At 45.1% G+C, this 27047-nt stretch overlaps 1 protein-coding gene across 2 annotated transcripts in view; it reads left to right on the forward strand.

Moving 5' to 3' along the window:
• The window catches only part of LOC142578633 (uncharacterized), a 174054-nt gene that overhangs the window by 117629 nt on the left and 29378 nt on the right, over positions 1–27047 (forward strand). For both annotated transcript variants that reach the window (XM_075688061.1, XM_075688060.1), the window contains 2 exons: positions 5876–5997; positions 19457–19889. In XM_075688061.1, coding sequence (XP_075544176.1) covers positions 5876–5997; positions 19457–19889 — 555 coding nt within the window. The remainder of the gene's footprint in view (positions 1–5875; positions 5998–19456; positions 19890–27047) is intronic.

Genomic DNA, 27047 nt, shown 5'->3' on the forward strand with positions numbered 1-27047 from the left:
TATATTCTGCACATTTCTCTATCACTTGATTGATAGTGTGAATATGGTCTATTGTTGAGTAGCCTTTACGGAATCCTGCCTGGTCCTTTGGTTGACAGAAGTCTAAGGTGTTCCTGATTCTATTTGCAATTACCTTAGTAAATACTTTGTAGGCAACGGACAGTAAGCTGATCGGTCTATAATTTTTCAAGTCTTTGGCGTCCCCTTTCTTATGGATTAGGATTATGTTAGCGTTCTTCCAAGATTGCGGTACGCTCGAGGTCATGAGGCATTGCGTATACAGGGTGGCCAGTTTCTCTAGAACAATCTGTCCACCATCCTTCAACAAATCTGCTGTTACCTGATCCTCCCCAGCTGCCTTCCCCCTTTGCATATCTCCTAAGGCTTTCTTTACTTCTTCCGGCGTTACCTTCGGGATTTCGAATTCCTCTAGGCTATTCTCTCTTCCACTATCGTCGTGGAAGCCACTGGTACTGTATAAATCTCTATAGAACTCCTCAGCCACTTGAACTATCTCATCCATATTAGTAATGATATTGCCGGCTTTGTCGCTTAACGCATACATCTGATTCTTGCCAATTCCTAGTTTCTTCTTCACTGTTTTTAGGCTTCCTCCGCTCCTGAGAGCATGTTCAATTCTATCCATATTATACTTCCTTATGTCAGCTGTCTTACGCTTGTTGATTAACTTCGAAAGTTCTGCCAGTTCTATTCTAGCTGTAGGGTTAGATGCTCTCATACATTGGCGTTTCTTGATCAGATCTTTCGTCTCCTGCGATAGTTTGCTGGTATTCTGTCTAGCGGAGTTACCACCGACTTCTATTGCACACTCCTTAATGATGCCCACAAGATTGTCGTTCATTACTTCAACACTAAGGTCCTCTTCCTGAGTTAAAGCCGAATACTTGTTCTGTAGCTTGATCTGGAATTCCTCTATTTTCCCTCTTACCGCTAACTTATTGATCGGCTTCTTATGTACTAGTTTCTTCCGTTCCCTCCTCAGGTCTAGGCTAATTCGAGTTCTTACCATTCTGTGGTCACTGCAGCGCACCTTGCCGAGCACGTCCACATCTTGTATGATGCCAGGGTTAGCGCAGAGTATGAAGTCTATTTCATTTCTAGTCTCGCCGTTCGGGCTCCTCCACGTCCACTTTCGGCTATCTCGCTTGCGGAAGAAGGTATTCATTATCCTCATATTATTCTGTTCCGCTGCCTACATGCATCACCACAATGCATGTGTGCCTAAACTGCGCCTCACTGCTTCTCTGACAAAGCTAACACCTGACTGAGAGCTCAAGGTTGCCATGTGATTGGCTGCCACGGTCATTCACAACCGCAGTGCCATGTGGGTCAGTGCTCTTCTTGGGGAAAAATGAATGAAGGTGTAGTCAGTTTAAATTAATTGGTTCTAATACTCAGGCGTTCAATTTACGGGGTGCTTTTGCACAATTAATATACACGTGATTACGATGGGACCACAGTGTTGATTTTAATTAATTGGAAGTTCAAATTACTGAGATTGCGCTGTATACCTTTTTGTGTAGTTTTAATAAAGTCTTTCAGTTGTGAGGTAGCCCCATGGTCCAACTTCTTTCTTTTGTGCTCTGCTTGGCAGCTATGACATCACTAACCACCACCAACTAGCCCAAATTTCAGTTCTGGAACAATAGAAACTTGTTGATATGATCCTGTTCTGTACGATTTTCTGGTGCCAATGTTCACGATCGAGAACACACACACACACACAAAATGACCCAATGCTGTTATACTTGTTTTCTACTGCTTAATATGTTCCTGAAAGACACAATCTTTTGGCGCCAACATTCAGTACGTTGTCCAAATGCAATCATATGATACGTTATCCGGCCATTAGATCCCATATGAAGAAATAAAGGCACGAAGCACGTGCAATTGAGAGCAGTAGGCATCCACCATAGCAGCTTCTCCACAGTACTCACCTATCCATGTCACATGAAAATGCCAGCACACACTCAGTCTTCTCTTCCGGTACCAGCAAATCTCATGGGTTGTCGCACATCACATTCACAGCTATCATCACCAAGCCTACTGTGATAAGCATCTTCACCTATTGTTTCATAGCGCATGGCTGTAGTGCCGGTGGAAGCATTCTGCACCCTTTTAATAGGCGATAACGTAAATGCACTGCCGTTCCCTCCTGCAGGCGGTGAGAAGTTAGCATCATATTTCGCTCTAGTGGCCTTGTATTCCGGTGTTGCCCACCAGCTCGATTTCATTTCGATTTCCCGTTGCCATCTTAGAACACTATGCGATAGGAAAATGACAGTGCATGTCACGGGCCACTTGGGCCACACCAGCTCGACGAATGTTGACGTCTCGCTCCACAAGATTTCTCGACGAGTGGGCGTATCAAAACTTCCCCCCAGAGTGCCCTGCCCGATGAACCTGCTGGCCGATGCCAAATTTGAGTGGCACAAACCTAAGCTTGCCAAAGCCACTAAAATGACAGCGTGCGTCTTGGGCTACTCAGGCCCCACCAGCTCGGTGCACATGAGTGTCTTCTGCTGCAACGATTAGTGCTATGCTTCGCATTACATAGATGTCAACTACAGTTGAGTCTCCCAATTCCTTTAGTGACTATGTTTTGCTGGTTAGCACATGTTTTTCACTAGCTTTTCTTACAGCCCATATTAACGAGGTTCTACTGTACTTGCAGCTATGCACTAGTAAACACTGATGGTTTTCCATGGAGCTCACTTGTGCACGACACCACAGCATTGGTCAAAACATGGTCTCTAACATTGCACTTGTAATGTGGCATGTTTTTCCTTGTCTCAACAGGTGGTCACATTACTCTGTGTGTGCTCTGTGAAATTCACTGGTTTGTGCAGCAAATGCGCACACACATACAAAAATGCAGTGGGCATCTGCTGCTGCATTCAAGCTACAGGCTTCTTCAGATTGCTCAGGAGTTTCCAGGAGTTCTTCAGGCGGCACTGTAGTTCTTCCAGAGTTTTCTAGTAGTATCAGAGAGTTTTTGTCAAGCTCATGTGGGCGTCACTTAACGTGTACATTTATTGAGGAGTCAGGGGCTCATAACTTAAAAACTTTGAAAGCACTACGAGGACAAAGAACACAATGACAGGACCCATCCTGTCGTTATGTTCTTTGTACTCATTCTGCTGTTTGTAGTGATTGAGTGAAGGGAGCCTGAGAAATCTGACAATTTTTATTCTTTCTTCATGTCTGAATGGCAGCTATGTTTACAATTGCTTGGTTTATTGAGTGAGTGTCTTGTCTCTACCTCTTACCTTCATCCATGATAATTACTCAACTTCCACAAGCATATTACAGAATGTGCACCAAGGACACTTGTTCATAAGCCATCAGTGAAGCCATCACTTCTCTAGTGCTCCTTCAGTACAGCTAGGAGTGGCCACTTCAATATATATATATATATATATATATATATATATATATATATATATATATATATATATATCAAGTGTTCCTGGTTATCGCGTAATCTTTGCTTGAGCGTGTGTGAGATCGATAAACCTACGAACCTTACTTCGTGTAGTTCTCTCTTTGGTATCACCATCAATGGTCCGTTGTTCTGGAAAAACTGCGACACTCCTGTTTATTTTATTTATTTATTGAGACGGAATATCCGTATCTTTTTGCACTTTTTGTTTTTAATTTGAGGGCGGCATCTGAAAACAGCTGTGAGTACTAAGCATTGTCAGCCATGGCGTCGAAGATTTATGGCGTCGCGTGACACCACACGCTAATGTTGGACACTGTAATCCACGCCAATGCATTACTCTCGGCCCGATCTGCACCGCCTGCACTGTCACTTATAACCACGCTATTATGGCCCAACTTTCTTGTGATTCGTTTATAAGTGATTACTGACAAGATACTATCCACCAAGAATGTTCTGGGAATTTGTAAATTTACTTTACTGCTGAAACTTTGAAACCTTGAAGTAATGAAATTCGCGATTTAATGAAGTTTTTTGCTACAAGTAGAATTTCGTTAAGTAGAACTTCGTTATTTCGAGGTTTGACTGTAATGAAATTCTCAATATCACAAAGTATTTAACTTTTTATAACTTATTGTTCATAGAACACCATGTGTATCTAGAGCCTCAATATAATGAAGTGTGTTTATACACAATTTCAATATAACAAAATTTCACTGCTGCCGTGAAGGAATACTGAGATAATAAATGGAAACTTCCACGTATGCAGATGGTCAAATGGTTGAACTATACAAGTGGCTGCTTGCAACGCACCTCTCAAATCACGTGCTGCGCGACCAAGATCGACCACCAGAGCGGAGCAACATCATGTTCCAGATAAACTTCAAGTGCCATAAGATCGTGTCACGCCCTGCACACACACTGTGTGCTTTAGGTGCAAGTGAAAGTGTGCAAGGGTGAGCTGAGAAGGAGGGTGGCTTCATAAGTGCCGTCTTTCTGCACAGACAGGGGGAATGAGAGAAAGGGGAGCGAGCTCTTGTTAATGCAATCAAGCATGCGCAAAGGGACGGGAGGGGATGGGGGGAGGAAGTGGGGGGCATGTTGATGTGCGTCTGTTCTGATGCGGCCGTGGCTGTGCAGGATTCTCGCCGTGTCCGAGTGCATAGGCATTCCTTGTGCCCTGTTTTATAGGTAATGTGCCGTGTGTGCAAAGAGCGGGTGTGCCGAGATGGTGTGTTATGTGCGCTGCCTTCCCACATGTTTAGTACTTGAGGTTGCGCAGTGCTGAGTTCTAGAGACGCGTTGAAGCAAGATGCAGATGAAGCATTCATTCCCCACTGCTGGCTCTTTTCATGATGGCATCATCCCACTGCAGACAACGCTATCAACTGCGGGGGCAGAGCGGACGTGAAAGCATCGCTGGCTTCGCTTCGTACCGCCAGTGTGAAGATATCCTCAACATGGCATGAAACTGTATTTTTTGTCACAGACTCACAAATCTAGCAAACTTAAATTTTTTCGCATTCACTTTTGCTCCTTGTGATTGCCGAATAATTTGAAAAAATTTGTGTCCCCTTCAGTGTAAGAAAAATCCATCACTGACTGTACTCATTTGCATAAAAGGTTGAATTATAATGTAATGCAATTTTGATATAATGAAGCAAATTGCTAATGACTTCGTTATATCAAGGTTTAACTGTAGTATGATGAAACTTGCACAACCTCCACAATATTTGTTTTCTTGTATCTTCTTTGTTATTCATCCAGCTTAATTGCTGCAATATTGGGTGCTTATCTGTTTTGTTTCTTGCTTGAAATGTGGACTCTTCTGCAGTCAGCACCTACCTGTATGCTCAGCTTTAGAAAGGCATTGCTAATTGAGTCTACCAATGAACATAAATCATGTGAGGCTTTTTGCTGTGCACCAGTACTTTCTAATACTGCCTCGTGCATTGTACAAGCTGTTTTTTGTGGGGTCTTGTGGTGGCTTGTTAAGTGACTTGGCTGCCACACTTGGGCGCTACTGACCTGCTGATACAATGGTGTCACCTGTGGCTCTCACCAGCTCCAGTACTGCATAGACATCGAAATCACACAAAGGGTACCTACACCTTGTGGATTCCCACAGAAGTAACTCAGGATAAACAGAAACAGCATGACAGCAAAAAAGACAGAACAGGCGTGAACTTGCGACTCGTGTGCAAATCCCCACGAAATTAGCGCATGACTTACTTAAGCAGTGCTTCTGGCTTCTGCTCGCAGCGTCTGCAATAAGTTTTCCAAGCTGCTTTGTGTTAAAGGGCACCTTGGGAATAGTATTCTGAAAGGGGACATTTATGAAGAGATGCCTTTCTATGCCATTTTTCTGCCTATTAATAAAATGTCTTGGCATTTCTTTCTTATTTTGTGCAGCTGCAAGACAAGGTCATGCAGATGTGGTACTTCTGCTTCTCAAGGCCGGCGCCAATCCTGACCATGCTGACAATGAGGGCTGGACACCTCTACGGTCATCGGCATGGGCAGGACATGGACAGGTGATGCTCTTGTTGTGTAGGAAACAGTCTGGTTACAACAAATATTAGGGGGAAGTCGAACTTACTTCATCACATCCATTACCTCATTACAACGGTTTCTTGCCTGCGCTACCAATATTGCCCACCAGGTACCGCATTTACACGATTGTAAGTCGACCACTTTTTTTAAACTTGAAAATCTGAAGTGGGGGGGGTCGACTTACAATCGAAACCAAAACATAGCACCGTTAAAAAAGCGAGACCAACAGGAGCTACAACGTAGTTACAATTTTATGTTTGCTTTATGGCCGTACCCGTAGCTTTTCGCTATCCTGCTTGCTTGTTCGCTTTTTGGAAGGGTTTTTCAACATTTTTGAGTTTTACAGTGCACACAACACTCATGGGGGGGTGTCGATAGTTGATGGAAGCGCCGCTGTTCCATTCGTGGCGGCACCCTCATAACGGCGGCGCTTGCGGGGAGTATCGGTAGTTCATGGAAGAGCAGACACCGCTTGTGGGTTCCTCTTTCCCTGTTGCTCGCGGGTTTCTCTTTCCCTGCCGGCTACGTGCTACTTCTATGCTTCCTTAGTCGTCACGAGTGCTCCAGGCCCACTAATCATTCAGCACTCGTTCACAGCAGCGTTCAAGCCATCCTTTACGCCGAAGAAACAAATCACTGCGCAGCGGGGGCCGCAAGTTCGATGTTTCTGAACGGATGGTGTGAGAGTGGTGACGGCAAGTGAGGAATTTCCCACATGTCGAAGTCTGGACGCTTTCCGGAGCTGTGGGCTAAGCTTGCGGCGTATGTCGCTGAAATGCATGATTGGTTCCTGCCACTGAAGTGCGACATGGTCATGAAACAAGCCCGGATCTTCGCCTTTTAAGGACCTGCTCCGCCGTGAGTACGAGTGGCTGGCGGCAGAAGACCGCGAAATTACGCCAACCGGACCTGTTAAAAAAGCCTCCCTGACGGCTGCGTGTGGTTGGGTGCATTTGGCATGGGCTGCTGTTCCGCAAGATGTCGTGGTGCGGTTGTTTGCCAAATGTGAAATTTCGCTGGACGACGACGCGCTGTGGGACCGTAGCAACGATGACGATGGCAGCACTAGTGAAGATGAGTAGTCCAGTGACCATGTCAGCTACTAACAAATTTGCGTTATCGAATGCGCCCTCGGGTATGCCCTCCTTTTTTTTTTTAGAATAAATTAATTAAGGCACTCGATCCGATGACCTTTGGTAGGAGAAAACAAGTAATGGGAAATGTCAAGTAATGTAATGAATGTCTCGGGAATGCACAGGCTTTCGCCTTCATCCTCGTTAGGTTATGTTAAATTGATTGTCAACTCTTTTTATTGGAACAGGAGGCCTATCACATTCTTGAAGCAGCATGTTGATCTACTCTCACTGACAACAATCGGCTACTTGCAGTGACACACACAAGTTGCTCATTTTTTTCTCTGTGGCATCTACAGCCCTTCAGATTCATTTTCTTGTTGGCAGCACCTGCTCTGCACCTGGTAAGTACTTACCAGTACTTACCAGTAGGTAAGTACAAGCATGAGGCTTACTGACAGCTAAACAACCTTGTACATTACCGCAATGTTCATTACTCTGACTAATGTTGTGATGTATGTGTTTGCCTGTACCACCCTGCAAGAACCCCTATCATTGGGGCTAGCAATATTGTAAATAAAAAATGAATTATCAGGCGATCGTTAAAAGCAAATTTGAATGACGCAAAGAATCGTTTTGTTGAATTTGAGAGTCCGCGACAAAAAATACGGTTCCACGTTGATGATATCTTCACATTAGCGGTACGAAATGAAGCCAGCCATGCTTTCACGTACACTTCGCCCTGCAGCTGAGAGTGTCACCTGCAGTGGAACGATGCTATCATAAAAAGTGCCAGCAGATTACACAGCCTCCAGTGCTAAACGGGCGAGAAGACAGCACACACGATGCCCTGCCATCTCGACACGAACATTTGCACAACCTTTCCCCACTCTTTGCAGACACAGCAGATTACCTCTAAAACAGGGCGTGCGATCTGCATATGTGCTCAGCCGCGCTGACAGCTATGCGCAGCCACGGCCATGCTAGAAAAGAAGACGCGTGCCCTTCTGCCACCTCCCTTGCATGTGCTTGATCGCGTTACTGCAAGTTAGCTATGCTACCCTTCACCCCCCCTTGCCCCTTGTTCATCGGCAAGACGCTTTGGATGACAGCGCTCATCAAACCACCATCCCTTTCGGCGCACCCTCGCACACGAAGCATACAGTACGTGGTACGCGATAGGGTCTTATCGCCATTGGACTTTATATGGAACACGACGCTGCTCTGCTTCGACCCACGCTCTCCTTTGCTGAGTACTTCATCACTGCAGCAGACGCTTACAGGCCCGCAGAGTTGGTTACATGGCACCTTTGCTCTCGCAACCTCGTTTTCACGCTTGGCGGACCGCTACCTGGTTAGCCCTAGCGCAGCAGGTGCTTGGGACTCGATCAGTCTTGCGGTGAGCTTTTGCCCGCAAGCCATGACTATTGCACTGTTTTGTATCTTGGGTTAATAAACCCCTTTTTGTTGGTGATCTTATTCCAGAGTCTTCCCTGCGCCATGTCGGAGAGCCGGCGAACCCTGCCGTAGTGCCTTTGTGTGTTGTGGAGTGGAGGAGCGTCCTGCCCTTTCCTGACCATTGCTCATACTGTGAACCTTGTGCAAACCCATCTCCACATGTTCTATGGACAAGAAGTAATAAAAAGTTAAATACTTCGTTATATTGGGAATTTCGTTATATCTAAGTTCGTTATATCAAGGTTTAGCTGGATTCGGGCTGAAGCTATGGCACTGTTTTGGCAGGTGCTGCCAACAAGACATTGAATCTGAAGGGCTGTAGATGCCACAGAGAAAAAAATGAGCAACTTGTGTGTGTCACTGCAAGTAGCCGATCGTTGTCAGCGAGAGTAGATCGACATGCTGCTTCAAGAATGTGATAGGCCTCCTGTTCCAATAAAAAAATGTTGACGATCGATTTAACATACCCTAACGAGGATGAAGGCGAAAGCCTGCGCATTCCAGAAACATTCATTACATTACTTGACATTTCCCATTACTTGTTTTCTCCTACCAAAGGTTGTCGGTTCGAGTGCCTTAATTAATTAATTCTATCTTAATTAACTGGGCCTTAATTCACTTTGTCCTAATTAATGCCAAAGGTAGTGGGTTTGCCTCTCGGCCTTAACGATGTGTATTGTTGCGCCCATATTGCACTTAGTGTTACACTGACCATTTTAAGTGAAGGACAGGACATGGACGTATGTTGAGCTACGTATGTCCGCATCCTGTCCTTCACTTAAAATCGTCAGTGTAACACTAAGTGCAATATAATCATGAATGTCCACCAACTAGCCCCCTTCATTGCTGTACTAAATTGGAATCCAACTTGGGAGATATGGCCGGTTCGCCCATGTCTCCAAGTTGGATCGTGGGTTCAAGTGCCTTAATTAACTTCACCTTAATTAACACCAAAGGTTGTGAGTTTGACTCTCTGCCTTCACTATGTCAATTGGAATCCAACTTGGACATATGGCCGGTTCGCCCATATCTGCAAGTGGGTTCGACTCCGACCAAGGTCATGGTTTCGAGTACCTTAATTAACTCTATCTTAATTAACGGTGCCTTAATTAACACCACAGGTCGTGCTGACGCTTCTTCGCCTCAGCTTCACGCTCTCTTATAAATAAATTGATGGGCCCTGATTAACACCAAAAGTCATGGGTTCAACTCCCACCAAAGTTCATGGGTCTTAATTAACTTCGCCTTAGTGAACTCTACAGGTCATGGATTCGACTCCCTATAAATTTTGGTGCCATAACACCAGACATCGGATTTTTTTACCTATGAGCCATCTAAGGCTTTCACCTTAATAAGCTTTTGACTAGAAAGTGTGGGTGATAGGGGTCTGCAAATATAGAATATTAATAAATCTAATTGAGTAGAGACCATTCGAACAATTCGATTCGCGAATCGAATATCTACTATTCAATTTCTTGATAAAGTCGGTGGTGTAGAGACCCGCGCAGTACCACATGTCGAGTTCGCCACAGAGCCCTTTGTGCTCAACACTCCCCAAGCGAGCGTTTCACTTCATTTTTGGCACAAAAAGAGCGCCGAGCGTGCTGTGGATGGGGCGCGCCCTGGTTGACATGGTAGTGTACTTTACTGCGAGCGCTCTCCGACTTCGACCTAATGCGAGGATTGCATACAGCGCCTGAACCCTGAAATTCACAGAACGCATCACGTCAGCTGGGGATGCCTCTGTCGGTATAAGGTTCATCTGGGTTGACAGGACCGATCGAAATGACAGTGCGAGATGGAAAGAGTGGATGGAAACAAAATTAATGTGTATTTCGTTAAGATTGAAGATTGCGCTGATTAGCTGTCGATAGGCACGCAGATCATGGCACGCAGACGAACTTCGCGCTGCTTCAACAGCTGTCAGCCTGCACACATGACCTGAAGACCAATCACATGATGAGCCACCTGTGTAAACACAACTGCAAAAAGCAGTCTGTGATGGTTTGCAGCCCTTTACCACATTGGCCGGCGGCGAACTTTTGTCACAACCATACTACAGGCCTAGGCCATTACGCCTACTCGGCACCGCTGCATAGGGTATCATCCACTAAAGTTAGTTTGATGCCGAATTGACTCAGATCACTCGGAAAGCCAACAAACCGCGTCGGAAATGAAAGGGAGTGCATGAGATGGCAACAAAGTTATTCACAGCTGCCATCTTTATGACACATGGAATGGCAGTCTCTTGTTACCGACACCGTTCGGTAGACGCACATGGCTTACCCCTCCCCTCCATCCCCTCTTTCTTTTTATTTTTTTAGTTTCGAACAACCTGTCACAAGACTAGCTTTGAATTACAGGGCGGCCGCAAAGGTGTCATGACCTGGCTGCATTGTATGCATTGGTGCGGATGGCGGATAAACTAAAGGGAGGGGGGGGGGGGGTCATGCAAGTGTGCCATGACCCTGCAGAGTCTTGAATCTTTGACAGGTGGTAAAACACGCTGAACCTGACAATGAAACAGTGCGGATGGTGCCTGCTCTTTGTGCCGGCTACTATAGTCATGTGATGCGTGGTCCTTTCATCTGTCACGCAGATTGGCCTTGCGGTAATAAAAATATCCTTAAAGTTGGGATATCCTTTATCTTTAAATATCCTTAAAGTTGGGATAGTCCTTCTTTATTTTGTAGAAAAACTGGAAAAAACTTTGTCTGAAATAAATAAAAGATTGCCGCAAAACACAGGTCCACTAAACCCTTTCAGGGTCAATGTTGTAAATATACGGCACCACGAACAAGTCCAAATTGGTCGATACCATATATTTACAGTGCCATCTGTACGTTTAAAAAGCACGCTAATTTCCTAACTTTTTCTTTCCTGGCTTGTGCTGCCACTATGTCAGAATACGGGAATTTTTTTCTCATACCTTCCTCTCTCGGTTTTCGTCGCATAGTCTGTTTTAGAGCTAGTTTGCTCCGGTGCCTTTATATACTACCGCTTGCGCATTGGTACGCAAGTGGGCGGATGGGCGGGTGGCGGTTTGGGTTTTGTTTCGCAGGCATTTTTGGCTTCTTGCGCTTGCAAAACTGATGGCTATTTTGTTACTAATCGCTCAAAGGGCGTCCGCCTGTTTCTCGCTCGTTTAGTGCTCACAGGGGTGTGCATAGGAATGATGCCGCCGTGCATGCATTCCCTTTTCTTTTCTTCTTTTTGGAGACTCGCAAAAACTAATTGCCTCTGGTTGGCGATAAGATGAAGATTAGCGGAAGTTTGTCAGACGTTTTGCATTTTTGACAGGCACACAATCACAGAGTTCTCTTGAGTGTGCTCACCTGCACAGTTCGATTATGCTATGGACGTAAATATTAGTGTAAGAGCAGGAACATTTGAGACGCAAAATCCCCGCAGGGGCGTCAGCATCAGCAGGCGTTTGGTGTGTTGCGACACCACGTACCCGAGCACACGAGGGTTGAACCTTCCCGCGTGTAGCCGTGCGCGGCTTAGCCGTGCGCGGCTTGGCCGTGTCCGGGGAAAGGGGGGATCCTGGAGGTTGAGCCGATGCCGGGTGTTCGGACCTTTAAGGCCCCCCGGCGGAGGCAACACACCTCTTTGGCCTCTGCTTCACGTAGACGGCACCCCCGGACTGACCCACCCGGGGGAAATCGGTAGTTGCCTTTTCCTGTCTCTCTCCCTCCCTCTAGCCTTCGTCTTTCTCTGACTTTCCACCTTTCCTGTCTTCTCCTGGCTTACTTTTACTTCCATTTTTTCCAGGCCGCAAGGGTTAACCCTGTGTGAATAGCCAACCTAGGTTATTTCATATTTGGTTATAGTGATAACGTACAGCTGGCGTTTACAGGACCTGTTCTTACAGTCCCTGTAGAGTCCCCTTGTAGGACTCCACGGTGGGTGGCTGGCGTTATTGCCGAAAATTCAATCCCTTTATGGCAACCTCCTTCCCTCCGCTTCTTGATCGCCCTCAGAAAATAGGGCGCACCGATGAAGTATTCCAGTTTTTTGGTCAGCAAAAAGAATCCTTCCCTCGTTTTCACGTAATCCCCTCTGAAAAACCAGCTAAACCAGTTCGAACAATATCACCATTTCTTGTTTCTAAGACATTGACTGAAGTCTTTGGTCCAGGATATAAGGCGTCGAGGATGGCAAGCGGTGATCTCCTCTTGGAAATCCGCGATCAGAAACATTATGAGAAATTGACAAAACTAGTGTCATTTGGGGAAACCCAAGTAATTGTAACCCTGCACCGTACGATGAACACAAGCCGCGGTGTTGTCTCGGACGATGACTTGCTAGAGCTCACTGAGGATGAACTCTTGGAGGGCTTCAGTGACCAGAATGTTATCAATGTTAAAAGAATTAAGATCAGGCGTGACAGCAAAGAAATCAAGACCAAACACCTTATACTCACATTCGGCTCAAGTATTCTGCCCGAGTGTGTAGAGGCCGGATATATCAAGCTCCGTGTCAGGCCATATGTGCCAAATCCCCTCAGATGTTTCAAATGCCAACGTTTCGGCCACAGTTCGCAGAGCTGCCGAGGCCGTCAAACCTGTGCGAAATGCAGTGCCCTTGAACACGTCACTGAAGCTTGTAAGAACTCTCTCCACTGTGTAAACTGTGACGGGGATCATGCCGCGTACTCGCGGTCGTGCCCCTCCTGGAAGAAGGAAAAAGAAATTGTAACAATAAAAGTGAAAGAGAATATATCGTTCAAAGAGGCACGAAGGCGGGTAGCATACCTGCCAAAGAAAAGCTTTGCCGAAGTGGCGCGTCATGGGGCAGCGCCACAGCGGTCTTCGGCGGCTGTCCGTCCCACACCCAGTGAGGCGGCAGTGACGCCATCGGCCCCCGCGGCGGCTGCAGCTAACGTTGCTACGCCAACGCAGCAGACGGGGCCATCGACCCGAAGGTGGGCGCAGCCGAGGCTGCCCCAACCTCCCCGGCCCCTTCCAGCGCTGGCAACAGCCAGCGCAGCCAAATCTTTCAGGGAGCCCCATCGACCTCCGGGCTGGTGGGCGCAGAGGTCTTGCCCTCCAAGGTGGGACTCTCTCTTGTAACTTCTCGCTCACAAGAGCACGTGTCCGCCGCCTCACAAGAGGCAATGGACACTACACCTGTCCTCAAGGCGCACCCAACGCCTAAGGAGCGGCGAGGCTCCCTCGAACGCTCCAGAAAGGGCAGAACCCCCGTTACAGGGCCTCGAAAGAGCTCTGTAACCTGAGACATCACTTCCGTTTCCATACACACAGCACTTATTTACTTTCAATATGGATACACAAATTATTCAATGGAACGTCAGAGGTCTTCTTAGGAACCTTGATGACGTGCAAGAGCTTATCCAAAAACACAAATCCATAAGTGCTGTGTCTACAGGAAACACTTAAAACCACAACACACAAACTTTCTCCGACCGCATGTCAAGTTGCGCAAAGATCGCGATGATGCTGTCGTATCTTCAGGCGGTGTTGCCATTTTTATTCATAAAAGTATTTCCTGTCAGCGTTTACAGCTACAAACGCCCCTTGAAGCAGTGGCGGTTCGAGCTGTTCTCCTAAACAAACTCATCACCATTAGCTCTCTTTACATACCCCCACATTACAAATTAACCAAACATGAATTCCAATCCTTTATAGATCAATTGCCAGAACCTAATGTTGTTCTTGGCGATTTCAATGCGCACAGCTCCCTGTGGGGCGACTCTCGTATAGATGCGCGAGGTCGTCTTGTTGAACACTTCCTTTTTTCTTCTGGTGCGTGCCTTCTGAATAAGAAGAAACCCACTTATTACTGTCTTACAAACAATACCTTTTCTTCAATCGATCTGAGCATAGTTTCCCCCTCCAGACTGCCTGAACTTGAATGGGAAGTTATGAACAATCCTTACGGAAGCGACCACTTCCCCATACTGTTAAGAACACTTAAAGAAAACGAATATCCACCACAGGCTCCCAGGTGGAAGATTGACACAGCAGACTGGGAGAAATTCCGAAACTTAACTAGTATATCATGGGATGACATGTCTTCTTTAGAAATCGATGCTGCTGTGGAGTACTTCACAGCCTTCATTATAGATGCCGCATCTAAATGCATACGTGAAGTAAGTGGATCGGCATGCAAACGGCATGTCCCGTGGTGGAACGATGAATGTAGAATCGCACGTAGGAATCAGAACAAAGCGTGGGGGTCGCTATGCGCTTCGCCCACTGCAGAAAATCTTGTTAACTTTCAGAAAGTTAAGTCTCGAGGCAGGAGAACCCGCCGACAGGCCAGAAGAGAGAGTTGGCAAAAGTTTTTATCCGGCATCAACTCGTTTACAGATGAGGCCAAAGTCTGGAACAGGGTAAATAGAATTAGAGGGCGACAAACATATTCACTCCCTCTAGTAAATACACAGGGCGATACACTGCAAGATCAGGCAGACTCACTTGGGGAGCACTTTGAGAGCGTATCAAGTTCAAATCATTATTCGCAATCCTTCCTGAAATATAAACAAATAGAAGAACGTAAGCCATTAACAAGAAAATGTCGAGAGAATGAGCCTTACAACCGTCCTTTTAGTATAGCTGAATTGAGAGCTGCCTTGAGCGCATGCAAGAGCTCCACACCAGGATCTGATAGAATCATATATGAAATGCTCAAAAACTTACACAATGACACGCAAGTTACACTACTCACACTGTTAAACACCATCTGGGATGCAGGGTACCTTCCAACCGCGTGGAAGGAAGCCATTGTGGTCCCTGTTTTGAAACAAGGCAAAGACCCTTCCTCAGTGGCAAGTTACCTCCCGATAGCCCTCACAAGTTGCATTTGTAAGGTGTTTGAAAAAATGATAAATCGGCGGCTCATTCATTTCCTTGAACAGAGCAAAATGCTTGATCCTTATCAGTGCGGCTTCCGAGAAGGGCGCTCCACAACCGATCATCTCGTACGTGTTGAAGGGAATATCCGGGATGCGTTTATACATAAACAGTTCTTCCTATCGATATTTCTCGATATGGAAAAGGCGTATGACACAACATGGCGTTACGGAATCTTAAGAGACCTGTCAAAAATGGGCATCCACGGTAATATGCTTAACATAATAGAAAGCTATCTGTGCAATCGTACCTTCCGGGTAAAAGTCGGCAATGCACTCTCAAGTCCTTTTACGCAAGAAACGGGTGTACCTCAAGGAGGCGTGCTCAGCTGCACGCTCTTTATCGTGAAGATGAACATGCTTCGTGCTTCATTATCACCGGCCATCTTTTACTCTGTCTCGTGGACGACATTCAAATAGCTTTCAAATCTTGTAACCTCGCAGTCTGCGAGAGACAGGTACAGCATGGCCTGAACAAAGTGTCAATGTGGGCAGACAGGAATGGATTTAAGATCAATCCTTACAAAAGCTCTTGTGTTCTTTTTACAAGAAAAAGAGGACTTATCCCAGATCCTTGCATAGAACTGCGTGGACAACAGATACCTGTAAACAAAGAACACAAATTTCTAGGTGTCATACTTGACTACAGACTCACTTTTGTCCCCCACATTAAACATCTTAAAGAAAAATGTCTAAAAACAATGAACATAATGAAACTTCTATCCCAGACTACATGGGGTAGTGACAGGAAGTCTTTAATAAATCTCTACAAAAGCCTCATTCGATCACGACTAGACTATGGTGCCGTGATTTATCACTCTGCCGCCCCGAGCGCACTAAAGATGCTAGACCCAGTCCACCATCTAGGAATCCGACTGGCCACTGGCGCTTTCAGAACGAGTCCCATATGAAGTTTATATGTAGAATCAAATGAGTGGTCACTTCATCTGCAGAGAACATACATCAGCCAAACATATTTTCTGAAAGTCCACTCTAATCCTCAAAATCCGTGTTTTAATACCGTTAACGAGATGACATATGCTACACTCTTTCATAATCGTCCCTCCGTAAGACAGCCTTTCTCTCTACGTGTGAGGGAGCTTAGTCATGAAATGCATGTCCCACTCCTCGAGCTTCGCCTAATGCGTCCAGCCAAGCAGCTACCTCCTTGGGAGTGGCAGCCAATACAATGCGATATATCTTTCAAGCAAGTTACAAAACACGCTTCAGAAATTGAAATCCAAATGCATTTCCGGGAACTTCAGCACAAACACTCCTGTACGGAGTTCTACACAGACGCATCAAAGTCACACGACGGGGTGTCCTATGCAGCCATCGGTCCATCCTTCTTGGAAACCGATGTACTGGATCCGGAAACTAGTATCTTTACGGCTGAGGCCTACGCACTGTTGTTGGTTGTAAAGCATATAAATAAATCAAAACTCCAGAAATCAGTTATATATACGGACTCCCTTAGTGTTGTGAAGGCCTTGATGTCTTTCTGTAACCACAAAAATCCGGTAATTAATGAACTCTACTCCGTACTGTGTAAAGCATATATATCTAACCAACATGTGATTATATGCTGGGTGTTTGGACATAAGGGCATCGAGGGTAATGTTCTAGCCGACCAGATGGCCACATCAATTTCATTGCATGCAGTTAATCCTACTGCTTCGGTCCCTGTCACAGACCTGGAGCCTTTCTTAAGAAGGAAACTGCGAAACCACTGGCAACGTATGTGGGACGCAGAAGTAAATAACAAACTGCACGTGATAAAGCCACAGTTAAGTTCTTGGCCCTCCATAACAAAATCACGGCGAACAGATATCCTATTCTGTCGCCTCAGAATAGGACACACATTTGGCACGCATAACTGCTTACTCACTGAAAATGATCCTCCAACCTGCGGTAGATGCAGGGAGAGGCTGACCGTCCTCCACGTCCTCCTGGAGTGTCGGGCAGCCGAATCTGAGAGAAAGAAAAATTTTTTTTCTAGCATACCAGCAGCACATCCCCCTACATCCCGTAATGCTACTCGGCCCAGAACCTTTATTTGACACTAACGCAGTCCTAAGTTTTCTGAAAGATGTTGTCTTGTATGTTATTAGCCCCACACGTTCGTAGCGCCTCCTCTCTTCAGAGGATTCCGCTGTGATAATTATATTGAATAGCACATGCCTCTAGGCCCTTGTGGTTCAAGGGCTCTGGCGAGGCAGTAGTGCTGTAAGCAATTTAACATCTCGCATATTTTAAATAATGCATCATTCTTCTACGATGGATTCTAATGTTCATAGTATTCGTCATTAGTCATCGGCATAATTTTATAGCACGTAGATTTTACGCACTTTACAGCGACTATTTTTAGGCCACTTTACAGCCAAGTCACATCTTCCATAATAAATCGTCAACATTAGCACTTGTCATGGCGCTCTTTGGCCAAACCTAGCCCTTGCGCCACAAAACACCACACATCATCATGAGACGCAAAATATTCTTGTGTGTGCATTTTCTAAGATTTGAACTATGTGTATACCAATGCATCAAAATTTTAATTATTGTGTAAGTTTATTTCCAACACAAAATATATTTTTCTCACTTTATGGTCACTCTAAAAAAGTTACGCTAAATTTTTTTCGAACTAGGTCCCTCAGAAGAATTGAAATCTGCAATAAAAAAATCATCCCTGGGCAGTCGCATACGGTGAAAAAAATCAACCCTGAAAGGGTTAACTGAGAACCTTGTCAATATTCAGTACAACAGAACATGCTAATTCATTAGTTTCAGAAAAAATGAAGCACTTCATTCAATTCAACAGAAACTCTACTCATAAAAAAGAAATATTTCCAGACTTTCATATACTAGACCTGAGCTGTAATCAATGCTGGCATACTAACTTGGTGTTCTCTTTAATAAAAGTAGCTTGTACTGTATTTCTTGATTTCTATGTACCTATGTTACTGATAGCTTCCTACATTCTTGTTATGCAATACTAGGAGACTCCCGAGCATGTGCAACACCATATGTTCTTGCCCAAAATTAGTAAGCATTAAATTTTGTGAAAAATTTTCTCATATTCGATTTGATATTTGGCTTTGTTTTCTTCATTCGATTCGAAATCTGCTATTTGGTATTTGCACGCCCTTAGTGAATGCCTGTTTGCCATTTTGCTGAGAGGCTCCTTGCATAAGATGTCTAAATGATGTCTGTGCCGGGTTTTTAATTTTGTAAACCAAGGCCTTCTGCTAGTGGCCGCAGTAAATTCCACCCAACCCTCACTTGGAGGTTTATATTACAGGTTGGATTTAATAAAATCACCTCATGCCGCATCTGTACTTTGCTGAAAGACTGTGTGCAAGAAACGCTGTGCGATTCACAGGCCTGCGCTGAATGCGTTTTTTTCATGGTTACACATGAGTGGGAATAGACTCAGATGTCCTGCTAGCTGAAAGCCACTTTCAAATCTAATAGCGTCTGCCTGGATCAACTCATTACCGATGAATGATGATTCGTCATAAGCAGCACATTGAAATGGACATGCTAGGCATCTTTATGCATGATTCGCAGAATAAGTGCACTGGTAGTGGCACAGTGCATATCCATACAGGCTGGTTTGGATCCGTGCTGCATCAGTTTCTACCTTATCCTGAATGAAAACACACAAAAAGCACTTCAATGCATGCAAGGCACTGTGTGGTTGTGTGACACAGTTTCTTAGGGTTAGCATTGGGTTCAATATATCAAAGACCATCCTACAGTGCGATTAATTTGCAGTATTCATGTGCAAAAAGTAAGTAACTTCTTGCGCGTTCGACATGGCCTTGGAGAAATAAATCAGCAAATTCCCACTCTTCACAACCTTGAGAAACTGTCCAAGACGTGCAGAGCTTTCAGATAAGCTTCAGGTAGGCATGTCCTATATATTTCGAATTATCAATATATTGAACTATTTCACGATCCTCTTCAGGTTACATATATATCTTGGATCAACTAGTTTGGAAGGAATGAGCCACTGTCTGATTGTACCTGCAGGTTGTCGAAGCCCTCCTTGAAAATGGAGCACAGGTGGACTTAGCAGATGGCGAGCAGCGAACGGCACTGCGTGCTGCATCGTGGGGAGGCCATGAAGAAGTTGTTGCACAGCTTCTGGAGAAAGGAGCTGATGTGAATCGTGCAGATCGTGAGGGCCGCACAGCCCTCATTGCTGCTGCTTACATGGGCCATGCCGAGATTGTGGAGCGTCTGCTTGATGCTGGAGCAGAGGCCAACCATGCAGATGGAGATGGGCGCACAGCGTTGTCAGTGGCAGCACTGTGTGTGCGACCGTCTGAGGGCCACATTGGTGTGGTGGCTCTGCTGCTGGAGAGGGGTGCCAACGTGGACCATGCTGACAATGAAGGAATGACTCCTCTGCTAGTTGCAGCGTTCGAAGGTCATCGGGAGGTCTGCGAGCTTCTCTTAGATGGTGGGTTTATTACTGGTAATATTAGACAGCTTCAGCATGTCTAGTAGTCCACTAAATGCTGGCAGATCAGGCAGAATAACGAGCGAGCAGGGGTGGAAACATGAGTGGCCTGCACAGTTTGGCCACCTGAGGGCGCAGAACTCAGCCAGACAAACGCAGAGCTATTACGCAGTTACCAAGTGTCTTCTACTTCACCGATGCTGTAAATTTTTGGCAGTGGCATAATCGTGAACACGATTATGCCGCTGCTGAAAATTTACACCATCGCTGAAGTAGAATACACTTGTCTACTGTAATATTAACTCTGTGTTTGTCTGGTTGAACTCTGTGCCACCAGGTGGCTGCACTGTGCAGGCCATTAATGTTTGCGCCCCCGCTCACCCGCTACTTTGCCCGTTCTGCCTGCGTTTAGTGGAATTCTGGACCTGCTAAAACTCTCTATCATAATTATTATCCAAAGTTGGAGACGGGCTGGCAACTGCATTCAGAAGGTGCACAATGCCCTCTTGCCTCAAGGGGCAGGGACCTATGTACAGCATGTCTTTCTGGTGGATTTGTTGGAATATGACTGAACTTGATCATTTAAAGGACATATGTAGTTTTTAAAAGCCTTCTGTAAGCAGAGCAATCGTTATGAAATGACTCGCAGTGGTGGTCCAACTGCGCCATTTGCGCCATTTTCCTACAATTCGACTTGCCTGTTCCTGGCTGCGCCCACTCAAATGTCATTTGCGCCAACTGCGCAAAAGTGCGGCATTTTCGCGTTTTTACGGCAATGCAATGTTTTCAGTAGGGTTATGCAACTATATGTACTCTACCACACGAATCGATTAGTGAACATTCAAATACAGTCAACGATTAACTTTTCGCACATGACCAGACGCATTCGCGGCACTGCCACCTACCCCAGAGTAAATGTATATGAACGTCTAAAATTTTGGACGCAAAAAACCTTAGCTGTCTGATATTCTGGACTTTTTGACAGGACTGCAAGTCTGAAACGGCATTAATCAAAGCCTCGAACTGGCACTTTCGCATGCAAATCCGCTTGCAGCCGTAGCCAAAATCACGGCAACGCTAGGCCTAGCTACTTCGACGTTAGCTACCAAGCTTGATGTGCGGCGCCGTGTTTTTCATTGAAGCGATTCGCCGTTGTTAGCAATGGCACTGACTCCGCCTTTGTAATCCTCCAGAAGTACGTGTTGCTGGGCTAGTCGGTTCATATCGCTGAGTATACCACAAATATGATCGCTTGGCGCAAACAAGGAAGGACGGAAAGGAAGGTGGCGCTCCCTCTGTTCCCATCCGTCCTTCCTTGTTTTCTTCAAGTGATCATATTTATGGTCTCAGCTATTTGTAATCCTCGCCAATGGCATCGAAGCTCGGAAAGTACGGCGCATTGCATAATGCCAGTTCTCGAAAGTCAGCTTCGCCTCAATACATCACTGTTACGCGGTGAAGCACACCAAAAGTGGTAAGGGGCGCCGATACGAGCACCGATACGCCTAATAAGTGTACTGGCAGGTCTTTAGATTTATTTAGAGCTTTAGGTGCATATTTTTGTTCTCATTAGCCTACAAAATTTTATTGTTTACAAAATTAAGTTTCTTGCCTACCCAAATAAACATGTTTGCCACATAGCGTGCATGGTATACCGCCCGTGGGAACCTTAATTAGTTGCTGTTGGCTTTGTGCCTTGCTTCACTGTTGAACAGCGCTTACTGATTGCACAGTAATAACAAGCTTCACCAAATGGCTACAGATTACTGCTGTACTACTCTAAGTGTTCCATAAAGACCACTTTTTTTTTCTACTCCGAGACTGCCCCAAAATGCTGGTGTGGCTGCTCCAAAACTTGCTCCAAATCCTAAACTGGCTGGACCACCACTGAATGAGCATCATATTTTCTTCTCACTGTGGAACTTAACTTCATATTGCCACAAAGCGGGTTTACACAGTAGTCTTCTGTTTATTTGATTCCGCATAATTGAATTTCTCGGCTAATTTAATCATGACCGAAGGTCCTGGCAAGAGCCTAACATGTCAATGGGACCAATCGCTCATTATGTTAGCCTTCGCCAGATAATTCGAACTTGGCTGGTCATCACACGTTTCCAACTCCAATGGTGACCGCAGTGGTGACGCAAATAGTGGTGGTGTTCATCTCGACGGCACTTAGGGTACACAGAATGCGTCAAACCTACATCAAAGACGCATGTTCTTGGCCTGCCTCAGAAAGCTTTTAAAGTGAAAATGGTAGCTCACAATGAATTATTATGCTATTTACTTACCCCATTCTAATGCACACCTTTCTTTTCCCAAGAAGGTGCAGCCAAAAACTGCTTGGGTGGTGCAATCTGATATGCAACTAGCGACTAACGAAGCCGAAACCACATTTACAACAGCCTACCATCAGAGCCAGCCTAGCCAGTGTCATTGCCATTGCCATCACAAAATGGCAACCATGGTGGGGACAGAGCAAATTAGCATCTAACGGTATGATGACGATGCACTGTCTTCAGTCGGATTATGAAAGCACATTCAAATGGTAAGTTATTTTGCTAGCGGCAACAAGTTGCATCACAAGTTGCGGGATGAAGTCTAGGCATGGGCAACCATCCCATTTGCACATGTGTAGGAGTCAGTTGATAAATGCAGAATATCAAATGAGCTATAGACCATACCGAAGATGAGATTTTGTGGTTCTTCATAGACAGCGTTAAAGTGATGACAATGGACATTAAGTAAAATGCAAATCAAGTTTCATTCTCTGAAGATTAAGTTCGCTGAAAAAAATCGGGTGTGCAATTATTAATATATATATATATATGGAGCATTAGGAGCAAACAAGCAATTTCTTGGCATGTACAAGACTCTTCAGAGAATGTGTATGATCACATTATAGTGTGTAAAGTTGTGGAGTTCTCAGCTGTGCTCTTGGGACAAAGGAACGATAACACATTAGTGCAAACAATCACAAGGGCATTTATTGCACCTTTCAAAAATTAATGCCTGCTAGCCCAAGTTGCTATCGACAAAACATGCCGATGGGCGCGCGACAAATCTAGGAAGTCCGACTCACCGCGACCGGATAACGAGCGAATATGCTTGCCCCATGCTGGACACCAACGCCTGGCCGTTCGCGCGTACGGTCACATGAACGGTGGCGCGTTTGAACGAGGCCTCAGGAGATGGTCTCGCAGAAGCATGGATCGGCAGACGCGCGGAATGTCCGCGCAGCTTGCCGAACCCGAACCAAAGAGGAAGAGCCTTCTCCTTTCCGCGCCCAAGTAACCCCGCCGTTAGGTGGCGTTAGCAGGGCAACACTCGCTCCATCTCTCGTACTGTGCTTCAACCAGACCGACTGCCGCGGGCATCAGGCCACATGGCGAAGCTGGATTCCACGAGATGGGAGCTGTGCTGGAAAACAACATATCAGGGGTCGCGTGAGAGTCGCCCATCCCCACAAAGTATAGCTACCTAAGCAACATAGCCTGCTACACTGTGCAAGTTCTCATATTTTATGTCTGTACTGTGCCCGCAACATTGAAAGTTTATCCTACTTTTGCTGCAATTTTATGTTTAATCGGGCGCAGTTGATGTTCTAAAATATTCAAAATGTATTACAATAATAATAACGTTTACGAATAGTGACTGTTCGATTCAATGACTGAGTCGATAGGGCATTATTCAATTCGTTACTCATAAGTTTCGAACATCGAACATTCACACTCTCCTAGTAGTAAGCCAAAGGATGAACCAGTTCAATTCTGTAAAGTGGCCCACCCAGCAGCTGCTGGATCGGGTTGTGAAATGTTGCTTGAAATCTCGTGGCATTGCTGTGTAGGCCACCTCTTTGGCATCGGCGTTGCTCAGTCACTGTCACCTGACGTTATGTCTGTCCTGCTACGTCACACTGTACAGCAGTCATAGGATTGCCACAGGCCTGGCTGCTGTTTGTTTTGCTCTCTAGGCATTGGTTTACCTAGTTTACCTAGTTGTCCTTTTTTCTTTATTTTTATATATTTTCATTCTGTTCCTGCCTGCGTTACCTATGAGGTTTATCATGCAGTAGGCTGTAGTCTATGAGTGCTCATGGTCCTACTCTTTTGTGTTGGTAATGAAAAGTTGTAGGCCCACTTTGATAGCCTCTTTGACAACACCATTTAGGTTGGCATTCTGTTAACTGTATTTCCAGAATGAATCTACTTCCCGACCAGACGAGCTATTGTGCAATTATTGATTTCAATAAAACATGCCTCTCACAACTAAGGTGTAAAACAGTGTTACAGATATGAAACAGCTACTAAATGGCTGCTTGAATACTGCATTTCCTTAAAGGTCAACTGCAATGAAATTTCATTTTGGCTAAATTGGTTATAAATGAGCAATACCTATGAAGTCTGCCCTGAAAGTTGGTGCATTAGGTTAAAAAGAAGTTTGATTGACAAACAAACTGTCAGATACATCAGTGTGGTCACCTTAAATATACTCCCCATTAGACACAGTATGCTGGTTCCACTTCTTATGCCATTGCTGGAAGCATCCTTGGAAACCTTCTTCTGTTGAGCACTTCAGCAGCAATGGCGTTTCTTTTTTACTTGACGTCACATCCCCGAAATGCCACAACCGGAGCACCACTTTGCAATTGGAGAATAAAAAGAAGTTGTGGGGTGCTAAATCCAACGAATATAGAGAGGGTGTTTCTGCACAATGATGTAATTGCATCCCAAAAAGTCCCACACTATCAATAGAGTGTGCAAAGGCATTATTGTAGTGCAAAATTCAGAGCTCCTGTTATGACATATTTGGTTGCATGCGGTGCTCACAATCTCTCAGATGCTTTACGAATTCCACAGAGCAAGCTACATTGACAGTTAGATCTTCAGCTACAAATTCATCGTGCACAATTCCATGGCAGTAAAAAAATTAACATGGCTTATTAACATGGCTTTTGAATTTTTAGTGACTTCGGATTGTACGTTTTCCTGGTTAGTACATTTTTTCTAGCGTTTCTTGTCACAATGTATGAACGAGGTTCTACAGCATTAGCGAAATTGCAGGTGCGTTTCAGGAGCTTCTGCAGGCTTCTGTTCACCTAATTTTTTTAAGTGCTAACAACGCAATATAAACCCTTTTTGTCAAGTAGTTTGTTCAAACAAGGTGGCACTTTTGGTGGTAACATGTTGCCTCAAGCAAAAGTGCACAAATGAGAAACTGTGACCGCTCCTACCCTGCTACTGTGTGATAAGCTGTCAGAAATGGAACTTGTTGATCGCCAACGCACTGTGCTCCATTCATGCTGCACAATGTGGCATGGTAGAGGGAAGACATGTGCTGTAGTTGGCTAAAAAGATTGGCTGTAATAACGCAAGCTGGCATATTAAGGAATTGAATGAATCTGTGTGGCCAAGTTCATAGATCACTGCTACACAAGGATTTCCTGTGTTGCCAGTCCTTCATGACGCACGGCTTTCCTTGAGGATAAAAAAAATTAATTCAACTGCCAGCATTGTATTGTTAACTTCCAAAAAAAAAAAGATTGACTAGTCATCCTGGCCCTGCGAAAGTGGATGTCCAGCGAAGCTGTTGAAAACCACCACTAGAGGTACTGAGGGGGGTGTGCAGTGCATTATTGCTTTAGAGTTATGGGAGTAGCGGTAATTTTGGCAGCACTCCACCGCTGATCGTATTTTCATTTCTTCTTCCCTTTGCTGCTCCTCATATTCATGCTGCTCCTTGGAAGTCCTAACTATGCGTTGCGTACCCATAGTGGTGATACAATAACAATGAAATCATTTGTTAAGCTGGTTCTTTTATATAGGAAAGGACAGAGATGTCACTTCCCACGTCGCGAGCTGCCGTCATCACGGCAGCTTGCAAAACAATAGTCTTTACCAGGAAATGTATGTGGGGAGCACTACGTGCTCCGCATTGTTATCAGGTAAGCCTTATCATCAGTTATGTGGTTCAAATGCTTGTTTTGTGCTTGTTCTTTATTGAAATGAATTCTGTTGTGTATGCTGTATGCATGATTCCAAAGAATGTGTGCACTTTTCGCTTCACTTTGCTGAGTGCTTGAAGCCTCTGCCTTACTGGGGTACGAGCCACTGCTCCTGCCCTGCACTGCCACCGGGATCTACCCACATTTTTTGTTAATGGATGCGGACACACAAAATTCTGACCACTGAGAGGCTAACAGCTTCGCTCTGAAAAAGAGAGAGAGAGAGAGAGATCGCAGAACATCGACAGGAGTGAGTACCATTATTTACACAGTGACCAAGGGTGTATGTAGCGCTTCTTTCAGGTATAGTAAGTTTTTTGCCATGTATGACCGTATGTGATCGCATATGACACATCCACTCTAACTCACACTTAAACTCACCCACTCTATCGCTCTAGCATCAAGAGTAAGTGCACTCTTGAGCCAATGTGCTAGAGCATGGATGATGGATTGCACCAACAGCGCATGAATGCTCGAAGCTGAACATTTCGTGGACATCCACAGAGTAAGGGAGTGGCTAGCAATAATGCGTCCTTTCCGAACTTTGCTGAAGTTCAGAACATCTACGTTGCAAGCCTTGTGTGTGGCAAGAATAAATCTACTGCAACTGAGCACCAGCGCTAGCGATTAGGCAGAAAATAAACAGTCAGGTCGTGACTACGCCAAAGAACGTTAGAGCCAGAAACATGTGAAGCCACTGCTTCAAAGTGATTGGCAAATAAGGAACGTAGAACAAAAGACATTGATCCTGATTTAATTTAGAAGCAGAAAATTTGGACAGCTTGCACCGTTGCTTGCATGGTTCGGGCAAAGCATAATAAGCTCCGAACGTGCTTACATGCTTCTAAAGCTGTGATAAAACTTCACATTGTCCTCCCAGTCACCTTCCACAATATCCGTTGAAACAGAGGTTTGCTGAGCTGCACCAGCATCACACACACCTATTGCAAACACGGAGGAAACGGGGGCAGCTGAGGCCAGCAATAGCTATATCACCACGTGATCAAACATGGCAGTGCCCACAGGGTCACTGTGAAAAGGCTCTATTGCTACCAAGAACCAGAAAAAAGTTTTATTCTAAAAATGCTGCAGCTCCACGTCACATTTTGTCATCTTCATAAAATTGAAAAATTGCATTTTGCAAAATTTCTACT

Source organism: Dermacentor variabilis, chromosome 4, assembly GCF_050947875.1.
Source record: "Dermacentor variabilis isolate Ectoservices chromosome 4, ASM5094787v1, whole genome shotgun sequence".
Taxonomy (NCBI): Eukaryota; Metazoa; Arthropoda; class Arachnida; order Ixodida; family Ixodidae; genus Dermacentor; species Dermacentor variabilis.